This window comes from Haliaeetus leucocephalus, unplaced genomic scaffold, assembly GCF_000737465.1.
Source record: "Haliaeetus leucocephalus isolate CR32 unplaced genomic scaffold, Haliaeetus_leucocephalus-4.0 Scaffold555, whole genome shotgun sequence".
NCBI classification, from domain to species: domain Eukaryota; kingdom Metazoa; phylum Chordata; class Aves; order Accipitriformes; family Accipitridae; genus Haliaeetus; species Haliaeetus leucocephalus.
Window position 1 is genome coordinate 17,374,733 of NW_010972991.1, and position 24,062 is coordinate 17,398,794.

A 24,062-nucleotide genomic window follows, 5' to 3' on the forward strand; every position below is an offset into this window, starting at 1 on the left:
GTTTACCCCCCCCCCCAACCAAACGCCCCAGCCCGCGCCCCCCCCCCCCCCCCCCCCCCCCCAGTGGGATGGGGGAGAAAATTGGGAAAAGAAGTAAAACTCGTGGGTTGAGATAAGAACAGTTTAATAGAACAGAAAAGAAGAAACTAATAATGATAATGATAACACTAATAAAATGACAACAGTAATAATAAAAGAATTGGAATGTACAAATGATGCACAGTGCAATTGCTCACCACCTGCTGACTGACACCCAGTTAGTCCCCGACCAGCAATTCCCCCTGCCCCCACTCCCCCCTGTTTCTATACTAGATGTGACATCACTTGGTACGGAATACCTCTTTGGCCAGTTTGGGTCAGCTGCCCTGGCTGTGTCCTCTCCCAACTTCTTGTGCCCCTCCAGCTTCTCACTGGCTGGGCATCAGAAGCTGAAAAATCCTTGACTTTAGTCTAAACACTACTTAGCAACAACTGAAAACATCAGTGTTATCAACATTCTTCTCATACTGAACTCAAAACATAGCACTGTACCAGCTACTAGGAAGACAATTAACTCTATCCCAGCCGAAACCAGGACAGTCTACAAACCAGATGTGCAGGACAATGGTGGGTTTTTGCATCTTTAATTTAGAAGTATGAGCCACAAAACTGCGACCACAAGCACGCAGAGCCACATCCTTTTCACCTACGTTTTGGTAATTCTTTGGGACCTGCCTGAGAGTGTCCTTTTAAAGGACTTAGAAGCTGAGATAACTTTGGGTCACAACCTAAATAACCATCAGAATATAAGAGAAAAAAAACCAAACAAACCACATCAGTAGTTAAGTTTTACTGGGTTTGATATGTTTACTTGTATGAGCAAGCACTCACTCAAAGTGCTAATTTTACCTGTACTAATGCTTTTATTAATTCAGTAATTCTTTTCTTGTGACTAGAGGGCTGTCCTGTAGCTCCTGGCTTTTCAAACATCTGGACCTCTGCCAGCCTTAATAATTACAAACGTATCTGAAAGGAGGAAAAACCACTCCATCCAAAAGTTAAAGTTGGGGACATTATACAATCCAAGTGCTAGGCTTTAAATCTCTCTGTTGTGCTTGACATGTCAGGCAACGTTGTGCTGAATGAAGGATCCATTACAAGGATAACTGGGAATTTGAATCGCTATTATACACACAGAGAGCCAGGATTAGTAAACATATGGAGGGTTGTTGGTTTTTTCTTTCCCCTGACAGGTGTGAAAATCCTGGCTTTGATTCACTAGAGCACTTTTCCATAAATGACTTCTGGTGACAGTGATGCCTTAAGAAGCCCCTGTCTCATCCCTGCCCTTATGCTCTCTTACTCTGGCCTGTCTCAGTGAATTTTCCTGGACGATGAACTCTCTCAAACAGCAGATGTGAGTGAAAAAACAACCCTTTTTTCTGCGTTGTTCTTCAGACAAATCAGGTCCCTGCTTCAGCATACAATGCAGCCCCACAAGCCTTCCTGCTGGCATAACCGCAGAGAGAAGGCTGGCTGGCCTGCAGCAGGAGGCACAGCCAGGGAGGGAAAGGGGCTGCAAAGGCTCCATTGGGCTCAGCAGCTTTGCCACTGAATGCCAAGCCATGACTGTGACGACGTGACACAACTCGTACTTATGCCCTCTGATCCTACTGTCACAACGTTCATAGCATCTGGATGGGCTCACTTTAATAGTAAAGACTGCAATATTTGGGGGGGCGGAAAATCTTGTACCAGGCAATGAGCTATTTTTGACTGAAAGTTAAAAGATAAATTCAAATTTGTCTGACCTCTACACTACCCGGCCTCAGTTCTTAACCTCCTTACCAGCACTGAAAGCCACAGTAGTCCCTAATGGTCTTTAGATGTTAAAAAGAATTGCAAAAGATGGGGGTGATAAATTTATCTTTAGTTAAGAAATAGCCCTGATTCACAAAATTGTGGAGTGGCAACCAGACTTTGCTGAAGGCAAGGGAGGTTGTTGCACCTTGGAGATTTTTGAAAGCCAGGCCACTGAACTGAGGATTTAAGCATGAATGCAGAAGAACAATGTTAGATACCTCTCTTAAAAGTGGTAACAGCTGGGCTCTCCATTGGCAAATCTGCCAAGGCAGAAGACAAGCAACGGACATGTGGCAAAAATCAAACTAAGGACGTGATGAGACAGTAAGACTCAGGCCACTATGAAGGTCTGAGCCCAGGCATTACTGATGCTCCAACCGACACCCGATGAGCAATGACTACAGTCTTTGTAAAGTGGTTTCTGGATAGAGATGTGGCACATTTTAGTCAAGGAAAAGAAAGTAGGGCTGGTAGCTGTGACCTGGCTTTGCCACATTTGGAGTTTTCACTAATTGCCCAGGCACAAATTCCCTAGGTGACAGAGCGAATGCTGTCCTCCACAGGGCTGGTTCACAAAACCCTGACTGTTATGAATCCAAAATGTTTCAGAGTAGTTTAACACTACTTTCCTGAGAGACAAAAGCTAGACAAAAATTTGATTTTCTTCAAGCTGAGAACTACAAGACTGGAAATCTCCCTGATCTGTAACAACAGGTGCTGGATTTATAATTAATGGGAAACTCCCTATGAAATCTGAAAGGGAAAGTGATTTGAAAACTCTTACTGAGAACTCAAAACAGGAAAAGGCCGCAAGTCTAGCCAAGTAACTAGCTGCGCTGCACACTTGGTACAGATTAACATACTTTACACTTCTGTGTTGGGCACTTGTACCTTCCTTAGAGGTCAAGGAGATGAAAGAATAATTCACAAAGATGCAGCTACCTGTGTGAGAATATGAACCTTGTTTTACCAACGGTTTGAAACCCCTTCAGACCTGTTCTCTGGAAAGCTGCCCCTTAATACTTTTGCTTCCACTGGACACTAATACAGTTAGGTCCATCAGGCAGAGGTGAGGCCACACACTATCACTTCAGTTCTTCAGCTGAGCTTGGACCCCTCACTCAGTGCTACTTATCTGCACTGCTCTGATAATGAGCCACCTTGGGATTACATTGCTTTCAATGCATATTTTCACACATCAGACCTGCTCTCTCTCAAACATTACACCAGTGCCCCATCTATACCTGCACTCTAGGAGTTATTGATTCTGCTGTACCAAATAAATCTGGGAGAAAAAAAGCTTCTAGTATGGCTAAGCCTGGGAAAAACAGCAGAACGTTTTAATACTCCGTGACTCCTGTGGCAAAGACAGTATTGTCAATTGGGCAGATTCAGCTGAGCTGCGCTCCATCAGCACAATCCCAGATGCAGGGTTCCTGATGGCAGGAAGTTCACCAGAGCAAAGGCCACGCTGGAAGAGGCTTGGCCTCCAGCCAGCATAGTCCAAGCTGCAAGAAACACTGAACAGGAAGGGGATGTGAAGAGAGCATCCTCCAGCTTCTCTGGTTCCATGCCTCTCCTGGATTTAATTATTTAACATAGTTTTGCCACCAGTTGAAAAACTTTTTTTTTTTTTCTTTCAAATCTTCCCCTTGAAATGGCTGCAAGTCCTGGACAATATTAAAACAACTTACCACAGCAAAGGACAGGAATAATCAAAGCAAACCAATATCACCTTGCAGGCAACTCTGCAGGCTTCCAGCTGGGAAACCCAGGTGAAATTGCAGGAAATTGCAGTTCTTTATGTAGCCCTTGTGGCTGTCTCCTTCTGCTTGATGGAGCCCTGATAACGTGAATTTGGTCAAGGCCTTGAGTCAACCAGATGCAAGTCTGTGGTCAGTGCTGACATCACATAATTAATAGAAGATTTAATTAAAAGAAGAATATGTTCACATTTATTCCAGCAAGATGTCAGTCTCCATCCTGTAATCTTATATGCTTCACCTGGTTCAAGCATACCACCCTAACCAACAGAGAAACTCTGCAAATGCAGGCTCATGGGAGGTTGTTCCTATAAAGCTCAAATGAGTTTTACAAATGGTGCCACTAAGAAAAATCGAGCTCACTTCTGTACCTTATCGCTTTGCTGTCTCACAAACTGATGGGTGAGCCTCAAAACATTTGCGAGTTTGAGTTATATAGGTTGGTCAAACCCCTGGAGCCTCCAATAAACTTACGATGACAGAACTCTTGAGTCTGAAGGAATGGCAAATATTCTCCAGGGTGTCTAACTGTGGCAGCATAGAAAGCTATCACCTATAGAACTGCACTGGAATTGACTGTACACAAAGCAGATTTTGTGGACAAAAACACCATCTGCTCATCCTTACCTTCAGTGCAAAGCTTAACAGCTCTACCTAAACCATTGCTTCAATGTCACTCAAGCTTCACTGTAGCAGACTGGAAAACAGGATTTGGACTGGTATAGCATATGAAACACGACTGTAGTAATATTCACTCAAAGCAGTAAAAACAGTTAGAGGAAACAAACTTTTAAACAACTCGGGTCTGCTGGAAGATGTCTCTCCATGCCTTATATTTCTAACTGGGTAGGAAATTTCTGAGATTTTATTCAGGCTAACCTAAGTCTGCAGTCAGCAGGAGCTTGCCTGTGTAAGGTCTGTGTATCTGACCCAGTGCATCTTGCATATTTGCTTGTGATCCCAGCCAGAACAGAAAAGATGAGCAAAAGTTAAAAATAGGCAATCACAGATTTGCTACTGGAACATTTATGAACTATGTAGCTTGGCCAAAGACCAAGAAACTTTCTAGCTTTTTTATATTTTATATACACTTGTGTCCTGATCCCTTCTTGAGATAGCACAGTCCTTTTTTTTTTTTTTCTTTTCTGCTTTTAAGTCACTACTACTATTTGTTAAAATGCCTACTTGTATACTGGCAGGTGTAATGATCTCTTCTCTCATCTACCCCACATTTGCACCAGCATCAAACAAAAAACTTGGTCCAAGCCACACCTGCCCTTCCCAACTTGAGGGCATGAGTCCCGCAGCATTATTTTTAACTGCTAAGAATTGGCTGTTACCTCTTTTCAGGCCTTCTTCTTTCATTTGTTTCAAAGGGGATGGACCAAACTCCTCCTCCACAGGCCGGAACATCCTTTTGACCAGGACACTGCTACTAGAAAACACACAACAGGGACCATGTCACAGTAAAACTGTACTCCCAGCAGGAGAGGAGACAACAGCAGCAGTCATGACTCACTTTGTACTCTGGCAAAAACCCCACTAGCTACTCAAGTAGCACCAGACCAGAAACTGCAAGGATTTAGCTTTTGATGCTTATCTGAACTCTCCAGGCCTTTCAAACTGCCCAGACTGACTGGCTGAGACAGGTGACAGGAAACCATGCTCCAATGTTACGTACCATTTTGAAAACCCCAAAGGCCCTTAACTGTTTAAATAATGAGGGAAGTGGGGTGGGGAAGAAGAAACAGCTAAGTAAGGAGCTGAACCCACATTTACACATTGATTCCTCGTCTTTGGGGTCAAGGAGACAGCCTCAGGAAACACCACCAGTATCTCTAAAATCTGAGACCATACACGCCAGCAAGTTCAAAAGGAGTGATATGCTGGGCCAGATCCAGCCAAAGCTGCAGCACACTCCACTGGGGAAGCTGAGGGCTGCAGGCACTACGGCTGCCCCCTCCCCTCAGCGTAGCTCTGGCAGGACTTGGTGTCTCCTTTTAGTCTTGGAGGAGAGAACTGAAGCCAATGTGCTTGGTGCAATAAACCCCTTTGTTTCTTGAATTCCACCGTGAGCCTTATGAAGAACATTAGCTTCATAAAAGAAACAAAAAGAGCCTCATGTTTTCAAGTCAATGTTAGCTGCCAGTGCCCAGCCACTCCCTACCACAGGCCACTTTTTGCAGGCTTACATGAGTGCAGTTGCCTTACTCCAAACTCTCAGATTTGAGAGTGCTCACTTGAGATTCAAGCAACTTACAAAAGTATGGGGCTTGCACACATCACAGTTAATACTGGCTAAACTTCAGCCACACATATTAAAGCTCTTATTTCATGACATCTCTAAATATTTTAGGGACTTTCTGCAATTCTTCCAGTCCTTCCAAAGCCAGATAGGGGGTGCTCCCATTTTCCACCTTCCCCCTTCCCAGGATCTCCCCTTCTCTTTCTGCCTTTCCCTTCTAGCACTTGGACACTCTCTCTGCAGTTCCAGTATTTGTCACATGCACACACGTGTACTGCTAAACAGCTTTCAGGACTGCAGTGAAGTTCAGTGCTTCATTAAAAAATTCCTGTTTTTTTAAATTATTTGAGAACCCTTACATATATGTAAAAAGCACTTTATCATCAAATATATTGTCCTGTCCCTGTACGGAACCTCATGGCTCTTTAAACTATTTTACTTGGAAATGTAATAAAGAATAGATATAAAAAGCAGCCAGTTCACATGAAGGAAAAGAAAGTTACCATAAAATAAACCTCCCTCTACCAGTTCTACATATGATTCACCTACTGTTAGCAATGGGAGAACATGAGGGAAGAGGGAGAAAGGGGATCAGTTTTATCTGATTTCATGTTTTGTGCCTGCTTTCTATGAGTTTGAACTGCTAAATGCAAAGCTTGTGAAACAATAAATGTCTTACCCTTCTCTCTCATCATCTGTATTATAGTAAACCTAGAAGGGTGGAAAAAAACAATTATTCCCAAAACTCAGACACCTGCTTAACAGAATAACTTCAAAAGGGAAAAAAGACAAGTGGTTTGCAGTTTCTCATCTGTTAAAAATCCTTTTCCTTCTATACAACACAAACATCTCTGGTTCCAATTGTGATCTGGAAAAAGCGTGGCTTAGAAAAACTGCTGTTGAATGTCAGCTAGTGGAAATATATCAAAGCATTTTGACAGACATTGCCCTCTCCCCTGGTTTATATCATTTTCCCAATTATTTTACAATCCTCTAAATCAGATCACTACTCACTTAAATTACCCCTAATACGATTTAAGCCACAACACTCACAAGCTTTTGTATGTATTTAATACTGTCTGAAAATCTGATTAAACTATAAAGACCAACATTAAACTACAGGCCTGAAGTAAATACAATTACTAATAGTACAGCTGAACTTTTTTGCACAGGCTGTGGGCAGAAGCTCAAGTCCAGACCATTATTTTGTGAATCAGTATAGCTCAGAGTCACTGGGACCAAATTTACAACAGCAGCAAATGCAGCTAACAGTAGCAGGGGAGGTATAAAATCACCCTCTGTTGTCAAAGGTTTTACAGAACAGTCGGCCAAATTCCTCACAACATGCCTGCACCACGGGTCCACACCAACAAGCGTACCAGTATTCAGTTGCTGTGTTACTGTGCAAGAGTGGGGCGAAGGCAGCGCACCAGAGCCCTGCGTTCTGCTGGGGCAGAGCAAAGCATCTCAGGCAGGTTTCCAGCACTTGTGCTGGCAAGACTCAGAGCACACTTGGCTCTCACTGGGAGCCTTCACTTCTGAACCTCTACAATGAAAATAGCTCAGAAGTGTATGTGTGCAAAGCTGAGGTCTGTAACTCATTCTATGACCAGGACCTGGAAGTGGCTACACTCTCCTAATAAAACAGTCATAAATAATAAATTATTGTCATAATAAATCATTCTTATATTAAGTAATATACAAAACAATTGAAAAGCTCAGGACAGCAAGAATGCTGATACTGCAACCTATACAGCAGTAAAAGACAGGGCTGAACGTTGCCTAAGAGCTAGCAAACTGGGCGATCTTCCAGTTAGTTTAGAAAATTATTTACAGGATTACATATACTAAGGAATGCTTCCATCTTCTCCTGTTTTGAGACAAATCCACATTCTGGTTTGAAAGCCATGAGGACAGAAGGTACCCAGCACTGATATGTGAGTGGGCGTCTTTCCAATTTTGGAGGGTAAGTCAGCGACAGCTGTGATTGCAATGTCTGCGCTCTTTGTGCTTTGCTCCACCAAAATTCTCACTGCTTTAAAATAAATGACAATTCCAACACTCGGTATCATTTAATCCATTATTTTAATATTTGGCAGCAAGATGCATATAAAATTTCCTCATCTATTATTTGTCCTTATATAAACACATGCATAAAGGTCTCATTCTACTCCCTGAGATGTTAACAAGTAACAGGTTCATACTGAAAAAAATGTCAGAGCTGACCCTCCAGTTCAGATTTGCAATTTCCCAGCAAGCAATAAAGTAAGTCTTAAAAGAGTCAAGTCAGCAAAGACTTCCTCACATTTACTGGTGATAATGACTGCCAATATTGAATATTAACATTAGCATGAGAGATTTTCACTTTGTAGAGTGAAAATATTTTCTTCCAAGGAATTCCCAGATCTCTAGGTGATGCCGACAGAAAACGGGCAGTGGTGAGCCTAGTCTTGACCTCCTTATACATGTAAGAGCTTGGTCTTTGTTTTCAGTTGTCACAGGGAGGGGGATCTCTGTTACCACAAGGTGGCACTTCATTTCATCAAGCCAAATAGCACATTCAAAACTAAACTTTCTTGCAGTCACAAAGCAACCTTCTATTTTAGAATTCTTGACTATTTGTTCCAGATTTTCTTCCTAGCAAAGGAATGGCAAACCCATAACAAACACAAACTAGTCAGTTATTAATCAAGTATAAACTCCTTTTTCACACCCAGAACTCAGAAAGGCACTTGTCTCTTGTAAGGTCTTTTTTAAGTCACTCCCCAAGAGCTGCATTTACCAAAACGAGACCTGAAACAAGCGGCCCCCAGGAACAGTGATTTATTTTCCTAAAACCTGCCTCAGAGCACAGGCAGCCAGACAGCAGGTGGGCACCATCTTGTCTCATTACCCTTTCCTACCTGTCCAGTTCTTTGTAGGTTTCCAAAGTGAACATCTGGTATAAAGAGAACTGGCTGGGAATCCAGGTCAGCCATTGTTTTGAAGAAGGTGATATCGCTCTTTTTTTGCGGAGGGAGTGCACTCAACTTCCCTTCAGCTGCTAGGAGGATCACAAAGAAACATGGTTATGAGAGGAGGCATGTTAAGCGTGACTTAGCCCCAACCCAGAAAGGCCCATCTTACTCACAGTTGTTACACGAGGCTTGGGATGCCTGGCCTTTGCCTTTCTTCCTGTTCTGCTTCCTCTCTTCATCTCGGATTTTCCTTTCTGCTCCCTGATGCAAAAAAGACAACCCACAGATATTATCCAATAAGGAACCACCGTGAGCATTGTACCCTGCAATGCCTGGAACTACAGCGACAGACACATCAGAAATGTTGAAACAGAGACTGGTTATCCCATTGCAGACAAATCTGTCCAGATTGTTGGGAACATGCCAGCTTCAGACTGATCACCTGTGACCGAAACTCAGGCTGGCACATCCAGCAGCCCCCAGGGCTGGAGACAGCAAGAGGAACATATCCACATGCTAGCTTGGAGGACACGGGATGGATGGCTCAGGCTGCATGCAGTCTGTAGCAGGGCTGTTGCCACCACAACTTGCACAAAGGGCATCCTGAGCCCAGCGCCTCTGCAACGGACAGAGCGCTCAGGCCAAATACTTTGCGTATGTACTGACGTAAAACACCTGCAGGATTGCTATCATCTTAGATCATGTCTGTGCTAAGCTTTTCCCTAAACTCTCCTCCACCCACCTTGTCTGGGGGTGGTGGCATTGCTCCACTGTGGCCAGCTTTGTAAAGGGCTTTGAGATTTGCCAGTGCAAGAAGGCTACACTGACAGCTTGCCAACAGTGCAAGGGCTCTTGCAGAAAAATAAAGGCATTTCAAACAGGGAGAAGCCCTCCAGAAACTGGAAAGCAATGTAGCACTGCCCTATTAGGCCCCAGGAACTCCTGGGAAGTTGCAGGCTTCTATTATGTAAATACACTCTCAACAAGTTTAGAAAATAAAACTTGTTATTGACAGAAAAAGCAGCAACACCTCCTTTGAAGTTCTCCTAATTTACTTTATAAATATGAATAGTCATGTTGTGAAGGGTATTAAAGATCCATATGCTCCCAGACAGTTCGCATGCAAAATTGAAGATTTTATCCAAATTAAAATTAGAAGTTTATTTAAAAGAAAGGGGGTAGGAGAAGGGAGGTAAGGAAAGGCAAAAATACCCACTCAAGATGGCAAAATTCACACATGAGCCAATGAACCGTGCTTGTAAAGAATGCAAGGAAAGATGTACTCCTGGCTGTCATCTATTAATAGATTTCCAGAGGTTGAAGGAGGTGGAGGAAGAAACAGCTCTTTAAAAAACATTGCCTCCAGGCCCAGGTCCCAATCAAGTTGTCACTGGCCTCAACCACAGAAGCCAAGGGATTCAGTCGTGCCCTTATCAAAATTGTTTCTAGAGGTACATTTGTATCCTTAAAGGCCACCTGTTCTTTAGCAGAAAGGAGCAAAAATATGCCTCACAGCCACTCTCTGGCAACAGGCACACCCCCGAGAGCCCTGCACCGCACAAAGCGGCTCTGCCAGCCGGCCACAGCCCTACCTACCGCTCAGTGCTGCCGCTCTCCTGCTCACAGGTAGCAGGACGAACCATGAAAGTAATTTCATACACGGCAGCAAGTGCAAGTTTCCTCTCAGGAAAGCAGAAACTGAGGAAGGCTCAGCCTTTTATACACAATAAAGAACGTATGTTTTGCTGATTTTAATTTTATATTCTCTGTAACTACGAACTTGGTAAAGCTCCACAGCTTTGTCTTCACTCATTCACGGCAAGACACCCCCCAAGTCCTCTGGGGTGCGGGCAATCTCTGAGCAGGGCAGCCATTCCCATCTGCCAGTGGTTATTTGTGCCACAGCTATTTCACAGCTGCGGCAACTGCAATACCCACACATCTACCAGCCCTTCTGAGCTAGGAGCATCCCACGTGGCACAGTGCAGGGGCCAGCCAAGCCTACCTGATGTACGTCATTGCTGTAGGTGCTGAGGCAATGGACCACAATAAGATTTGTGCATACCAGAGCATTTCTATTGGACAGTTTTCACAGCTGAGCCATCTGACACATATCTAATAAATAGGAGTTTGCATATCTCTTCAGGACAGAAGAAAAAATAACCCTCTCATAGGGGACTATAAATTGGGCTCTGACCAGTCAAATAAATAAATGAGTTTTTAATTTTTTCATTGATGTCTGGACTTTTCATAAATGCAACAAGTACTTTGGCTATTAACCATTAGCAAAACACAGCCTATGAACACACAGCTGATTCATTTTTTTTTTTTCACCAAGACTTCAACTCATTTAAGCTTAGGTCTTACGTTCTAGCTCCAGCCTAGCAAAGCCCTTACCATCATAAGGACCACTCCCATCACCATTATGAAGCTCATGTGTACACCTGTTTCTGGTTCAAGACCAAACTGTTCCACATCAGGTAGGACAGGCCCATAGACTTCAGCCTTCTCTCTAAAGCTGAAGATTAATAGGCAATTACAGTTGCTCAATACTCTATGATAATCCATTTTCTCTATGATGATCCATACTGAGGACAAGAAGGCAGGAACTGCATATATTCCAAACAACATGTAGTTTTTCAGAGTAAAGAAAATGGGATTAATTTACTTGATTTTGGAACAATGTTATGGTATTTGCCAAGTCAAATGCTTCTGCTTCTTTTCAGCAAAGCTAATCACATACAGAAAATCAAAATATCTCTGAATCCCCAGTTCCTTCATCCACAGTGGCTAAAGCATCTTGCAATATATAAATATAAATAGGCCTGGTAGCAAGTTTCCCTGACAACCTACTTAAGGAATAAAAATCATATTCTCTTATCATAATGCAGCATCAGTGATCTGCACATGATAAAAAGACTGCAAGGGCAGAGAGAATTAGCACTGAGAAAACAAGATGTGCACTGTAACGGTTGCTTTGAAGATTGCCTACTAGAAGATAAACACGGACAAAAGATTGGAGAATGAATAGGGAGCAAGCACATGATTACAACCTTTGCAGCCTTTATCTCCATACATTTATGTCAAAAAGCACACATTGGATCCGAGTTGGTGTTGCTCTCTAGTTTATATGTAAATGAAAACTAAATTTAAGCAACTGCCTGAGTAAATACTAAAATATATATAATATGTACCACTTAGCTAAATGCAGTTTTATTTCTTCAGGGATACTCTTTCCACAACAGCTATGCTATATTCAGCTGGAGTGCATTAATTTATCAGCAAATGTTTTTGTTAAAGACTGGGCACCTCTACTTCTGATTTATTATCTAAGTTAATATACAAACACATCTACTGGTCCTAAAGACGCACCATCACTGCAGAAAAAGCATTTATAGGACCGCTGACAGACACAGAAACATTTTTTCTTCCACATTTCAAACTAAGATACATTTCAGTACTTAGGCGGGAGGAATTTACTGTGCAGTTCCTCTGATCCAGATGATTGTTAATAAATCAAGCACTTTTCTCATCAGCTTCTCTTTGGGGTTGTCAGATTGGGGCATAATGGTGCAATTCACTTTTAAAATGTATAAAAATTATTCTTTGTTTGCTGTGTTTTTTTAAATGGCCCCATAATACTTCTTTAATTGACCCTGACAAAGAAGTGGGCAGTTAATTGTCTCAGCTTCACGGCCTTTCCCAAAACAGGCAGCAAACCCTGTCTTTGTCACTAGAGGGCGAGTCTCAGAGTCCCAAGAGAGACTGAGCTAGGACCCTCCATTTAGCACTGCCTCAACCAGCGCCAGGGTTTTATTTTGGCATCTTAGGAACATGAGGGTACCCAGCCCCACCAGCTACTTTCCTCTGAGCACAACGAATTCTCGCAGTGCCACCAGCAGGTGGAAATTCTCCAACCATTTATTTACTTACAAAAGCACCGTGACAAATGGATGTCGGTAAAGATATAGCAGCATTAAGTGAGGGGAGAAGCAGGCCTCAGTCTCTTTCCAAGTGCCAATTAGCACAAACTGTCATGTGAATTGACCTCGATAATTTTCATTCATTTTCATTCATTCAACTCATTTACATCCCTGCATTAAGTTAAAAAGCTCTGTGTGCATGTATGTGGGTATACATTTATATTATACAGATATAAACCCCATTATTAATACCCTTGAGCCCTCCAGTTCCCACTTTCAATATAGTTTTGATGTGAATAATGCTTTAACTACCCCTGTGATCTTTTCTTCTACTTTGAGATGGTCTTGATTGAAAGACTCAGCATTCATTTCCTACTTTCTAGTCTGCGTATCTGAAGTGCCAATTAATCCAATAGATGCAATGAACATGTATTATTCAAAATCTCCATCAGTTGTGTCTACAGGTCACTCTTGATGAGTTTGTGCTCTGAGTTTCCTTCCTTTTTAAAAATAATTCAGAGTTTTCTAATTGCTTTTCAAAAACAGGTAGATGAAAACGACTTGTTACTTTGATATTTACGGAGCTTTTAACATCCAGCTGTAGCTTCAAATCTCTAAATATTTGACATTCAAAGTTAAAATTAAAAGCATAACATTTTGACTTGCAAGAAGACCTCAGTGCATACATTTACATTAATTACTTTCAGAGTTTTAGCTCCACTAACACAACTGACTGATTAGCCCTCAAGATCCCGTTGTCAAGACAGCAACAAGGGAAAGAACTGAAAAAGGGGAAGGAGCAGCAGCACAGAGACCTGGAACAGTTGAACTCTTACCCTTTCCATTAAAAAGTTAATGCTACGTATTGCCTGGGGCATGGCCTTTTGCTTTTCTATTCCCACCTGTAAGATGGCAAGACTAATTTGGATAAATTTCTGAGTCACTTAAAATAGATGTTGGCTCCTGAATCCCTGAACCTTGACTAGAATCCAGCTCCCCCCTGGAATATCTTTCCCAACAGGAATAAAGTCATCGGCTGGCAGGTGTTAAACACAACTGAAACATGGTCATGCTCACATCTAAAAATCATCACTGATGTAACATTTCTGAGCAACTGTTTCTACTTGGTGATATATACAGCTGACCATGACACTATCAGACTCACTAAGGCATGATCTATGTTTTGGTGCTGAAAAATCTTACCAGTTCCCACAAAGGAGTAGGGAAATGCATTGTAAAATAACAAAATTTTGCAAAAGAGGGAGTGAGCACAAAAAAAAGTAGTTACTGAACTAATGGCTAATATATTTTTGTAGTTTACTTAACTTCTAATAAGAAAATCCTAGCAACATAGAAGTTCTCACTGAAGCTTCCAAAATAACAGCTTGTAATCAAATGAGAAGGGAAAAAACATCAGCTGCATCATTGGGACTCTGTGTTTTCCAGTATCATGAAAGAACGCTTAGCAGGCCTTTACTGAAAGGTGCATTTCCTGTCAGAGACCTCTCCACAAAGTTTACACTTTACCTATCCTGGCTATTAGAGACAGAAGGGATAACATCATCAGACTGGCACTTGCATGAGCCTATGGTCAGCACTGACCTTCCAAGTAGAGTTCTTTACGTTTGTACTTCCTGTGACTTTTTTTTGATATTCGTGTATCGTGACCTATAACATGCTGTCCTTAAACAGTCCAACTATTGCTCACAAGCTGAGGAATCAGGGCCAAAAAGGCTGCAAAGCAGTAAAATAATTACATGATAATCTGTTAAGATTTATGACATAGCTGGTCCAAATTCTACCATGAAACACAATTCTTTAGGGAAAGAAAAAACATTTAATTATGTCTAAAATACAGCAATAATAAACTGTCTAACAAGTTTCCTCCTCTATCCGTGGTAACTGTGCTTTCCACTTACCTTGTCACAAAACACCTTGATCTGGCAGTAGGCTCGGTGGATGGGTTTATTGCTGCGGTTGTTGTAGCTGTATGTATCAATCTGAATCATCAAAGGAAGCCCTTTTACTCCTTTTTGCGAGGAGAAGTCTGTGCTCAAGCAATTCACTGTTATGAAAATCTGTGTGCCAGAAAGATTACTTTTAAAATGTGGTGCAAATAACTACTAAAATTCCAGAAACACATGACAACAAATGGGAAAATAAAAGCAGATTCCCCCCCCCCCCCCAAAAAAAAAATTAACGACGATCTGATCCACGCTCTGGCAATTCACACATTTATTCTCCACTCCGTCCTAAGTCCAGCAAAGATGCTCTCATGCTGGGAAGAAGGACAAACCTTTAAACTGTGTATCGCTGCTTCAGCTTGGATCAGAGCTCACATTTGAGGTGAATCATCTGATTGTCCCAACTTACTGTGCTTTGGTTCATATCAGAGAGCTCAGAGTGCACGAGCTGGATTCTTTTTGGACCAGAAGATGCATCCTAGGAGCACACCTCCCATGCTCCAGCTGCTAATGGTTGCTCAGTCCATGTGAAACGACTAAAGATCATCTGAGATAAAACCGCCTAAAATGTGCCTCACGTGGATGTCAGGTCTTTAGCCCTGACTTGTTTCACTCTACAAACCTGCTCTGTATGTTTGTACTATTTGTTAATATAGACATAGCAAGATGATCTTGCATCGTCCTTTCCAGCTGTCTTTTGGTCTGGCTTGTTCTTCTGACAGCTCACAATTTAAATTCAGTGTGGCCAAAGATAAATCCTACCCTTTTTTTCATTTTACAAATTCTCTTCACATTCTCATCAGCAGTAGCCCTTCCTCCATCTCATCAACACATACTCCTGATCTTCCCTTTGAGGGTCCTTCACTGTCTTTCTTCAATTTCAAAACTGCATCTCACCCTGTCTTTCAAACTGGGAAGGAGTTTCTCAAACATTTACAAAACTACTCCATAACTCTTGTCAAAGTCCCCTTTGCCATGTAGCATCCACACAACTGGACTTTGCCTTCAGTTCCTGACAAGCCCCCTGCCTGCCTTTGCTTCAGAAATCCATCTCAGTGCTTTCCTTCTACCACCCACTTACGCCTGTTGATAGCCACTAGTCATCTCCTGCCCTCTAATCCCCATCGGTGCCATGGGACAAGGTGTGCCTCATCTGCCATGTGTTTGTACAGGACCTGGGATAAGGGCTGCCCACCACCAAGTCTCCCGAGGACTATTCTAATGCAAAGCAAGCATTGTGAACTGAAACATCACTGATATCTTTCAGTCAGGATAGAGTGCGTGAAACTTGAGAGATGAAACTGGATTAAAAATCCAATTTTCTTCCCAGCGAGGAATATGTGCATTACATAGTAATTTGGGCCAATTATGTATTAACCTGATTCTACTTTTCACTTTTCCCCAGTTTAAAGAGCAACAACAAAAAAACAAACAAACAAACAAACCCCAAAACTGTGAACCAAGGAAAAGGACAGAGAAAACCGTCAGTACGTATTTCCTGAACCAGGAGGATGTGAAACCTGCTCCAGCAGAAAGAGCACACTCGGGAAGGAAGAGATCTCAAACAGACCTGATGCACACCTCACCCCTGGGTCCGCACTCCCTGGGGTCTGGAAGGGTTCAGGAAGGGAGAGCATGAAGGAACCCCTCCTCCATACACAAGCAGGGGAAAAAAACAGTTTGAGTGACCAGAATGCAACATCCCTAAGAGAAAGGCAGCTGAGAATAAAGACAGGCTCCGGTAGGGCTGCTGGAGGGATACTTTACCCTAATGGCAGAAGTTAACATTACAGTCGGGTTTTTTTACGATGGACCTAGAGCAGCTTGTTTGCCTGACTGAGCTAAAGGCCCCTCCGCATTTCTGCTTCTGATTGTATCAGAGAGCTGCATTTACAAATGAAATAGTTGAACTTTAACTGCGGGCAGAGGAGGGAGGCGGGGAAGGGCCCTAGGTGAAACTCTGATTTTGAAGCTGATAGTGTTATTTCTGTTTCAAATTACAACTTGGTCTCTCCAGCTCCAAAGGTAAGTGTGGATTTGGGTGCATATGCCTTTGAAATATGACAGCCTGAATTTTCATTTGCCTTGAGACTCCTTTCCAGTGTCAGGGCAATGCTTTAAAGTGTGTGTGAATACAGAGCAGTGGAATCAGGCCTGGCATAAACCAGAATCTGGTCTTGCTATATTTTAGCCCATACTTCTGCACAGGAGTTTTCCAAATTGTACGTTAAAATGTGAGAGGGTATGTGCAGGCTTTGCGTCTACCCAGCAGTTTGTGCATCTACCACCTCTGCTGCACACTCTGCTGAGAAGTAAAAAAAGATCTTCTTCCACCTTAATCAGCTACGCACACTGTGTGTCATCTCTTCCACTGCCTCCAGAAACACAAAGCAGAGTAGGAGAGGCTGGGGAAGACAGACTTTATTCAAGAGTCCCCATACAGCAATAACAGATTATTCAGCATGAATAACAGATTGATGTTGTAAGATTCAATATCCTTGTCCTGACACTGTAGTACATCAGGAGGTCTCTGAGGAGCAGTGACTGTATGTTCATGTGCATGAAGTATACTATACTTTCTGTCAATACCATTTGCACCTCACAGATAGACAGATGGATTCAAATTAACACAGATCATTCATTTTTGGGAAAACTTTCTGTCTCCACACAATCTTCTATTAGCTTTCCTGTAAAGCACAACACTGACTTTGGATTTGTAAAACACGGGGGGTGTGCAAAAGGAAGGAGAAGAGGGCGTAAGTTCTGTACTTGAGTTGATTTGGGGAGGGGGTTCTTTGCATGACTGAAGATTTGCACCAGTTTTAACACTGTGGTGCAGGAGGCTGCTGTGGTGAACAGGACCTGGGGAACCCTTTGCACAGTCCCCATCTCTCTGCCCCTGCTCTGAGCAGAAATCTTCACCTCCCCGAAGCAGTGGCCGAGGAATGCAGCCTGCTCTGAGCAGCAATGATTTCACCCACCTATCCAAGCACAGCCTGCTTTGCCCTTTACAACCTTCATCTTTCCCTCCTTTGCAGCTCCTGTCCGTAATGCAGGTACTCCCACTCTCAATGAGACAACGAGCAAAACAACCCCACAGGCAGCCACGAAAAGATGAACTCCTGCTCTACCTCTCTTGGAAGACACCCAGGTTTAAGATCCTCCTTGCTCTGGTCTCTTGCATAGTAGAGTTACACGGTTAGAAAATGTAGAGTTAAATAGAAATGACAGCAGCAGGAGTAGACATCACTGCTTTTTTGTCCCCAGGCCCCTGTCTACACTTGACTTAGAACTATTTTAATGGATGTGACTATGGCTGTACCTGAATTCATTTACAAACTTTTTTTTGTGTGTGTGTGCAAACTGGATTTTAGCAATGTTTTGCTATCAGGAACACATTTGGGTTGTCGTTATAGTGATGTCTTTTTTTTAATGTCAGCATATCTTAGATTAGAACAATTAATGACAGAGTTCCACCCATCTAGTCTCCAGCTCAGGCATGCCATTGGCAATGCAAAACTAATTTGGAGAAACATTTGGTGCCTGAGAAACTTTCAAAAGTGGCCTAAGATAACGACAATCTTCTGTTTGTTATAGCGCATGTCTAGAAAAATCACTCTCTCTTTCGGGGAAGGCGCTGCTCTACAGTGTAGCTGTTATTATGTGAATTACTGACTGTTTGTTAAATACTGCAGCATAATTAGTGATGTACAAGACACAAACACAGTAACCTGCCTTAGGAGAAAGCAAGGCTCAGAAATGCATTTCCCCTTTTATCATTTAATCCAGCCAACATGACTCCTGCTGCGGTCTCTCAGCTTATACACTTTAAAGGTCTACAGTTACGAAACTTCTAATAGAAGCCTTTTATTACTATTTACATTTCTGGATCCCATCATCTCAGAAAGAGCCAAGGGCAGAAGGGAGGGAAGAGTGTGTTACAGCACAAAATCAGAAACTTAAAGCAATTTCTCTACTGACAATACATAGAATCTATGCCTGGGTGACAGGTCTTTACAAAATCCTGTTTTAAAAGGGTTCGTCCGTCCAGACTGTAGCAACAAAGAGTTAAATGGCTTGTCTCTCAAATGACTAACATCAATCCCATCATTCCTCGTATACACAAAAAGTATAGTTTTATAGTTTCTCCTGCCAGCCATTTACCTTATAAATCCCTTACAAAGGTAAGACCTTTGTTTTATTTCAATACAAATGTCTCCACCAAATGTTTACACTACTCTTTTGAAGCTTCCTCAAACCATACCACACCCCAGCAACTACATAAAAATGCCATTTGCCTTGAATCCCAGATACATACTTACCAAGCCATTTGTATAGACTGAAATTTCAACATTAATTGCAACCACAGGTTAACTCTTCTTTAATATATACATGTGCATGTGCATGCCTGGCATAAATACATATATGCATGCCTGCACACACAAACATGGTTTAAAGCAGCTGTCAAGTTTAATCCTACATCGTTTCTGGTACTAACTCCCCCAAATGAAGTATCTTTTCCTCCAACCTTTAAATTTTGAGAGTAGAGAAAATATTAATTTCCTCCCTAATTAAATGAAATTTGATGTAACTTAGGAAGGAAATTAATAATTAAGAAAAAAATAATTCTTATACTAGTCAAAGCCTGTCCGAAGTATCACTAGCAATGTTGAAGAAATATGGATTGTCACAATACAAATCACTGCTAGAGACTGTGCTGCTCTATAAGCTTGATTTTATCATTGTACCCACTGGAATCATAGCTCACTTCAGCCCACAATATCTAAGAACCTAATCCTGCAAATCACTCACTCATTGAAAAAAGCTTATTACTGTATGGGCTATGCCAAAACTCATTAAATAACTGGAAAGGTTCCCAGAAGCTTCAGCATGCTTTGGATTAAAGATCTACATTTCAGTTAAATATAGCAGGACAATGATTGCACGCAAGTATACACAACAACTGCACAGCACACAACTACTGTACACACCAAAAAGCATGTGCCAGCACCTGCCTGAATAACATATCCGCCAACAAGCCTGTTTACCACATGCCCAAGTTGCAGTGCTTAGCAGAAATCACTAATTTCTTGATACCACTGAAAAGTAGTTTTTGTCTGCTTTAAGGTGGCATTTTTCTTTAGCAACTGTTCACTGAAGTCACACCTTTGAATTTAAGGTTAAAAAGTACTTTCCATAAAAATATACAACTAACATATTATTTCAGAAGTAACATCATCCTAACCGTTTTAAATTAGCAAAGTATTAATCCGACAGAAGGCATATCTCAAAGAGTTGGCATGATTTATGACAAAGATATTCTCCTTTAACCAGAAGAGTTCTGGTTCTTAATTGTCTTTCTTGCAAACTAACTTCTCTCAGCAATAAGACTGTAAGCAGGCAGATGTACGTCTATCAAAAATGAAACTGAGCTCTCTGTTCAGAAGCCTTCATTAGAACTCTTGTCAACCAGCCAGAGGCTGCAGCAAAATCTTCTGTGGGGCAACAGCAAGGCAACTACCCACCTCCTAGCATATCATAAAAAGACTTTTAAAAGATTGTTAAAAAGTCAGCCAGTTCTTGTTAATTGTTGTTTGTTTTCTCACCTTTTTTTAAAGGGCTCCTTTAAAAATACCAAACATAGCATTCAGGTTCAACCAAAGGGAGCCAACAAATCACCTTGCCCATAAATGTTGCATATTTATACATAGAAGTAACTATGGGAGTGAAATTAAGATGGACTGTACAAAAGGTGTCCCTCACTTCCCACCTCTGCTTAAATACTGCACAGTATTTTTGTCTCAAGGAAGCATAAGGAAGAGTTTGACGTGGCTGTAGACCCTTCCTCTCATTTTCCTGTATCCTGCTCTGAACCACAAGCCCCATGGTGACCTCTAGACAACGACCCCAGCAGAAAAGGATGTCGTTCTGGAAAAAAGTAAGGATGTGCCAGGCCCAACTCTGCTCTGCCAGAAGGCAAGGGGACTGCTGTTGTCGACCAGATACAGCAGCAGAAACGCTAGCGGCGTGGTGTTTCTGACTTTGGTGCTGTTCCCTTAGACCACGGACAGCAACGGCGAGATCATTCCACAGCTCAACACGAGCTGTACAAGATTCCCTCTTCCACTGGCTTGTTCTGCCAAGCAGCAGTCAGAAGACGAGGAACTGAGCATGGGGAGCTAGGGCCTGCACCCCAGTTCCTTCGCGTTACTGAGGCGATAAAGAGAGGCCTCTGCCTGTACTCTCTGAACGCCTGTTTCTTCCACATAAGATCCAACCGAGATGCTGCCTGACAAACCCTTAGCAGGCTCACTGTTAGCAGGCAGATTCTGGCTGTCACACCCACGCTGTTATACCCTCACCCTGAAGGGCTTCCAGGAGGAGGGTACTGCTCTGCTTGCGTGTGGGAGGGGAAATCTGGCTTTAAATCAGCTGCCCTCCAGGTGGAGCAGGAAAGTGAGAAATCTGATGCTCCAGATAAGTCTTCCTAGATGTGGGATTTAGTCTCCCAGGAGAGACAGGGATATTTGATTAGGTGATTTTCGGTTAGGTGATTTCTGCTGCTTCTGTTTGATTTTTCAAGATCGCTCCACCATGCACTTCCAACACCTGGTCTGTTTTCTTTATTTCTCCCCGGGCCAGTAGAGCGCTTCATCACATCATATCTCAGAGGCCCTGGAAAGAACTGCTCTGTGCCGCTTTTGTCTGACTCGGAAGAGAAAGGTCTTTGTGCCTGTGAGGTTAAGTTTTAATCTTGAAATTGTGGTGAAAAGGGAAAACAACACTGAGCAGAAACAATGGAGCCAGTTGAAAGATCATCGTTCAAAAAGCTTAAGAAAAGACAGTCTGTAATTAGGCCTTGAAATTCTTCATCTCTCTTGGATGAGGTAATTGCTGGAGAAAAAACACAGCCTTCAGTGACGTGCCTCAGAGCCCACAGCTTTCAAACACTGCAGGGACATCCTATGGGAATCCCCAGACCCAGCGCAGCTGGTTATTGTATTAGACTCTCCAACAAGAGCAAGCATGTGGGTACACGTACACGTGTGCGGGGAGGGAAAACACTTTAGAGCACAGTGATAAGCTTTCAGGTACAACCCGATTTATGCTTGATAACCCAGTACCAAAGCATGTTATGAATCCTCTTACTTTTATCAATACATTTGCAGTTCAAGCTCCTAAACGATCAAATATTTGATAACTACTCCCCAAAATAAATAAGCCAATTTGCATTTTAATGACTACTTCCTGCAGAAATACAAGCGGCTTGCTTAAATTTCACTCCTGACACTTTTTTAATCCAGCAACAATAAGAGAGTCATTATTCTAAAATCTTACTATGTTGTATTTCCAGTGATCATTGTGAGACCTGTGTTGTTAATGTTCTGGTACCCAAGGCAAGAGCAATGTGAATGGTGCGAGATTAGAACAAAATGGCTGAAGATAACACCTGACATGAGTGAATGTGACCCTCTTGCTGCTAGATCAACATGGTGTCTTGCTAAGTCTGGCTTGCAGCTGCAAATGCAAATGTGTTAAAGAACTGCCAGCCCTGGCAAAGGGGCTGGTAGCTGCCGGTGGGACAAGACTGTCATGCTTACAGCCCTGGTAGTGCTTCTGTAAAGGTCCTTAGGAAAGTCCATCATGCTGGAGATCCCAAATCTGTATTTGCTTGCATAATGATCACATGCACACAGCTGTTGTGTGGTCATCTGTTGTGACTGCAGAGGACAACACACTGCTGTATTATGGAATGGAATGATATAATAGGGGAATATCTGGGGCAGTAAGAATGTAATCATTACATGAGTAAATATAGCACCATTAGCAACTGGGCCAAGTACAACTCTGTTTACCAAGGCCAGCTTTTGAAAGAGCTAGGTGGTTTTCAGAACTATTGTCTTTTCTTTACCGCTCTCTTCTTTTAAAATGTGCAGAGATGAAAATCCCTGTTACGACAAACCTCAGCACCTTCAGTCAGGAAGTAAGGACAGTGAGTGTTAACGCTACCACTCCATGCTCGATGCAATCTCTCACAGGACTCACTCACTCGATACAATCTCTCTAATGCGGTTAGAAAGGCAGTGGGGAATTGTGCATGAAGATGTCTCTGTATTTGCAAGATCCTTAGCATTACTTGTACATTGAGCGTTTTGTATTCAACATGAAAACAGTATCAGGATTTGCTAAGCTCGACAGCGTTTGCTGTTTATTATTTCTACATCCCCAAGAGTCCTGCAATACCCCCTGCTCATTTTACACAGCCTATTTCCCTTGTTGTTTGCTTTCCAGGGGCCAACTTCTTCTTACAATTACCGGCAGCTTTTAATTTCCCCTACACAAGTCTGCACAGCTGAAACACTCTGCCACCCTTTGGATAAACTTATAGATAAGAAACTTGTTAAGCTGCACTGCTGTCCTGGTTTATAAGTCCACTGTAGCAGTCACATCCCCAAATGCAAAACCCCATGTTTGAGAGTACTTGACTGCTGAAAAAAAAAAAACAAACCCAAAACAAAAAACCACACCACCAAAAAACACAAGAAAGGAAAGAAAGAATGAATGCATCACACCTCAAAAACAGTCCTCAAAAATACGTTCATTCCCAATTGCAAGGACAGTCTGTGTAACACTATAAAAAATAATGGCACCAACACAAGGGAAGGCATAGTCTACTTTACAGAATATTGATTATTGGAGATGTTAATAGTGTAGAAAGGAAGCTGATAATTTAAAGAAAGAAAACACTCATCTTGTGTCCTACACTGACTTTGCAAGTAGGAAAAAAAACTTTTACTGTTTCTCAGGCTGGGCATATTTTAAACGGAGCATCACTGAGAGGCCACAACTAAGAAATTACACTGTGAGAGCCCTGCAGGCTTTCCTCGGAAGTACATCTCTATTTGTCAGTGATACAGGTGTGAATGCAATATCATCCCAACAGCTGTTACATACCATCTTGCCTTTTACAGATGGCCAGAATCCCTGGGGTCAGTGAAAGACCACGGTTTGCCTGGCTTTGCAGAGACTGAGCTCTCTCACCTCCACCTAGCCTTCTTATTATTTGTTAAAAAGGAGAGAAGTGGAACAGTGACTAAGAATGGATGGTACTTATAAAGGGATACCATCTGCACAGCTTTTCCTCACCTTTGCCTCCTCATTGACATCCCAAGTAAAGGACACAGCATTGAATGCGATTTCTTCAATATTCCCAATGGTATTAAAACTCTCCTTGTAATCAGCTGTAAGAAATAACAAACAAAAGACTCATGAAAAAGGTTTGAATTTTCTCCTTTACAATTCGTAATACATCTTTGCTTTTTCAGCTGGGTTCTCTAATGCACCAAAACTACCTCATGTATTGTTTA

At 42.2% G+C, this 24,062-nt stretch overlaps 1 protein-coding gene across 1 annotated transcript in view; it reads right to left on the reverse strand.

Annotated features, from left to right (window-relative positions):
* Window positions 1-24,062, reverse strand: part of GRHL2 (grainyhead-like 2 (Drosophila)) — a 64,904-nt gene that overhangs the window by 8,975 nt on the left and 31,867 nt on the right. Inside the window, exons 8-13 of the mRNA XM_010577136.1 lie at window positions 23,842-23,936; window positions 14,650-14,808; window positions 8,981-9,068; window positions 8,754-8,893; window positions 6,530-6,561; window positions 4,946-5,040 (exon numbers count right to left, since the gene is read on the reverse strand). Of these exons, the coding sequence (XP_010575438.1) occupies window positions 4,946-5,040; window positions 6,530-6,561; window positions 8,754-8,893; window positions 8,981-9,068; window positions 14,650-14,808; window positions 23,842-23,936 (609 nt within the window). The remainder of the gene's footprint in view (window positions 1-4,945; window positions 5,041-6,529; window positions 6,562-8,753; window positions 8,894-8,980; window positions 9,069-14,649; window positions 14,809-23,841; window positions 23,937-24,062) is intronic.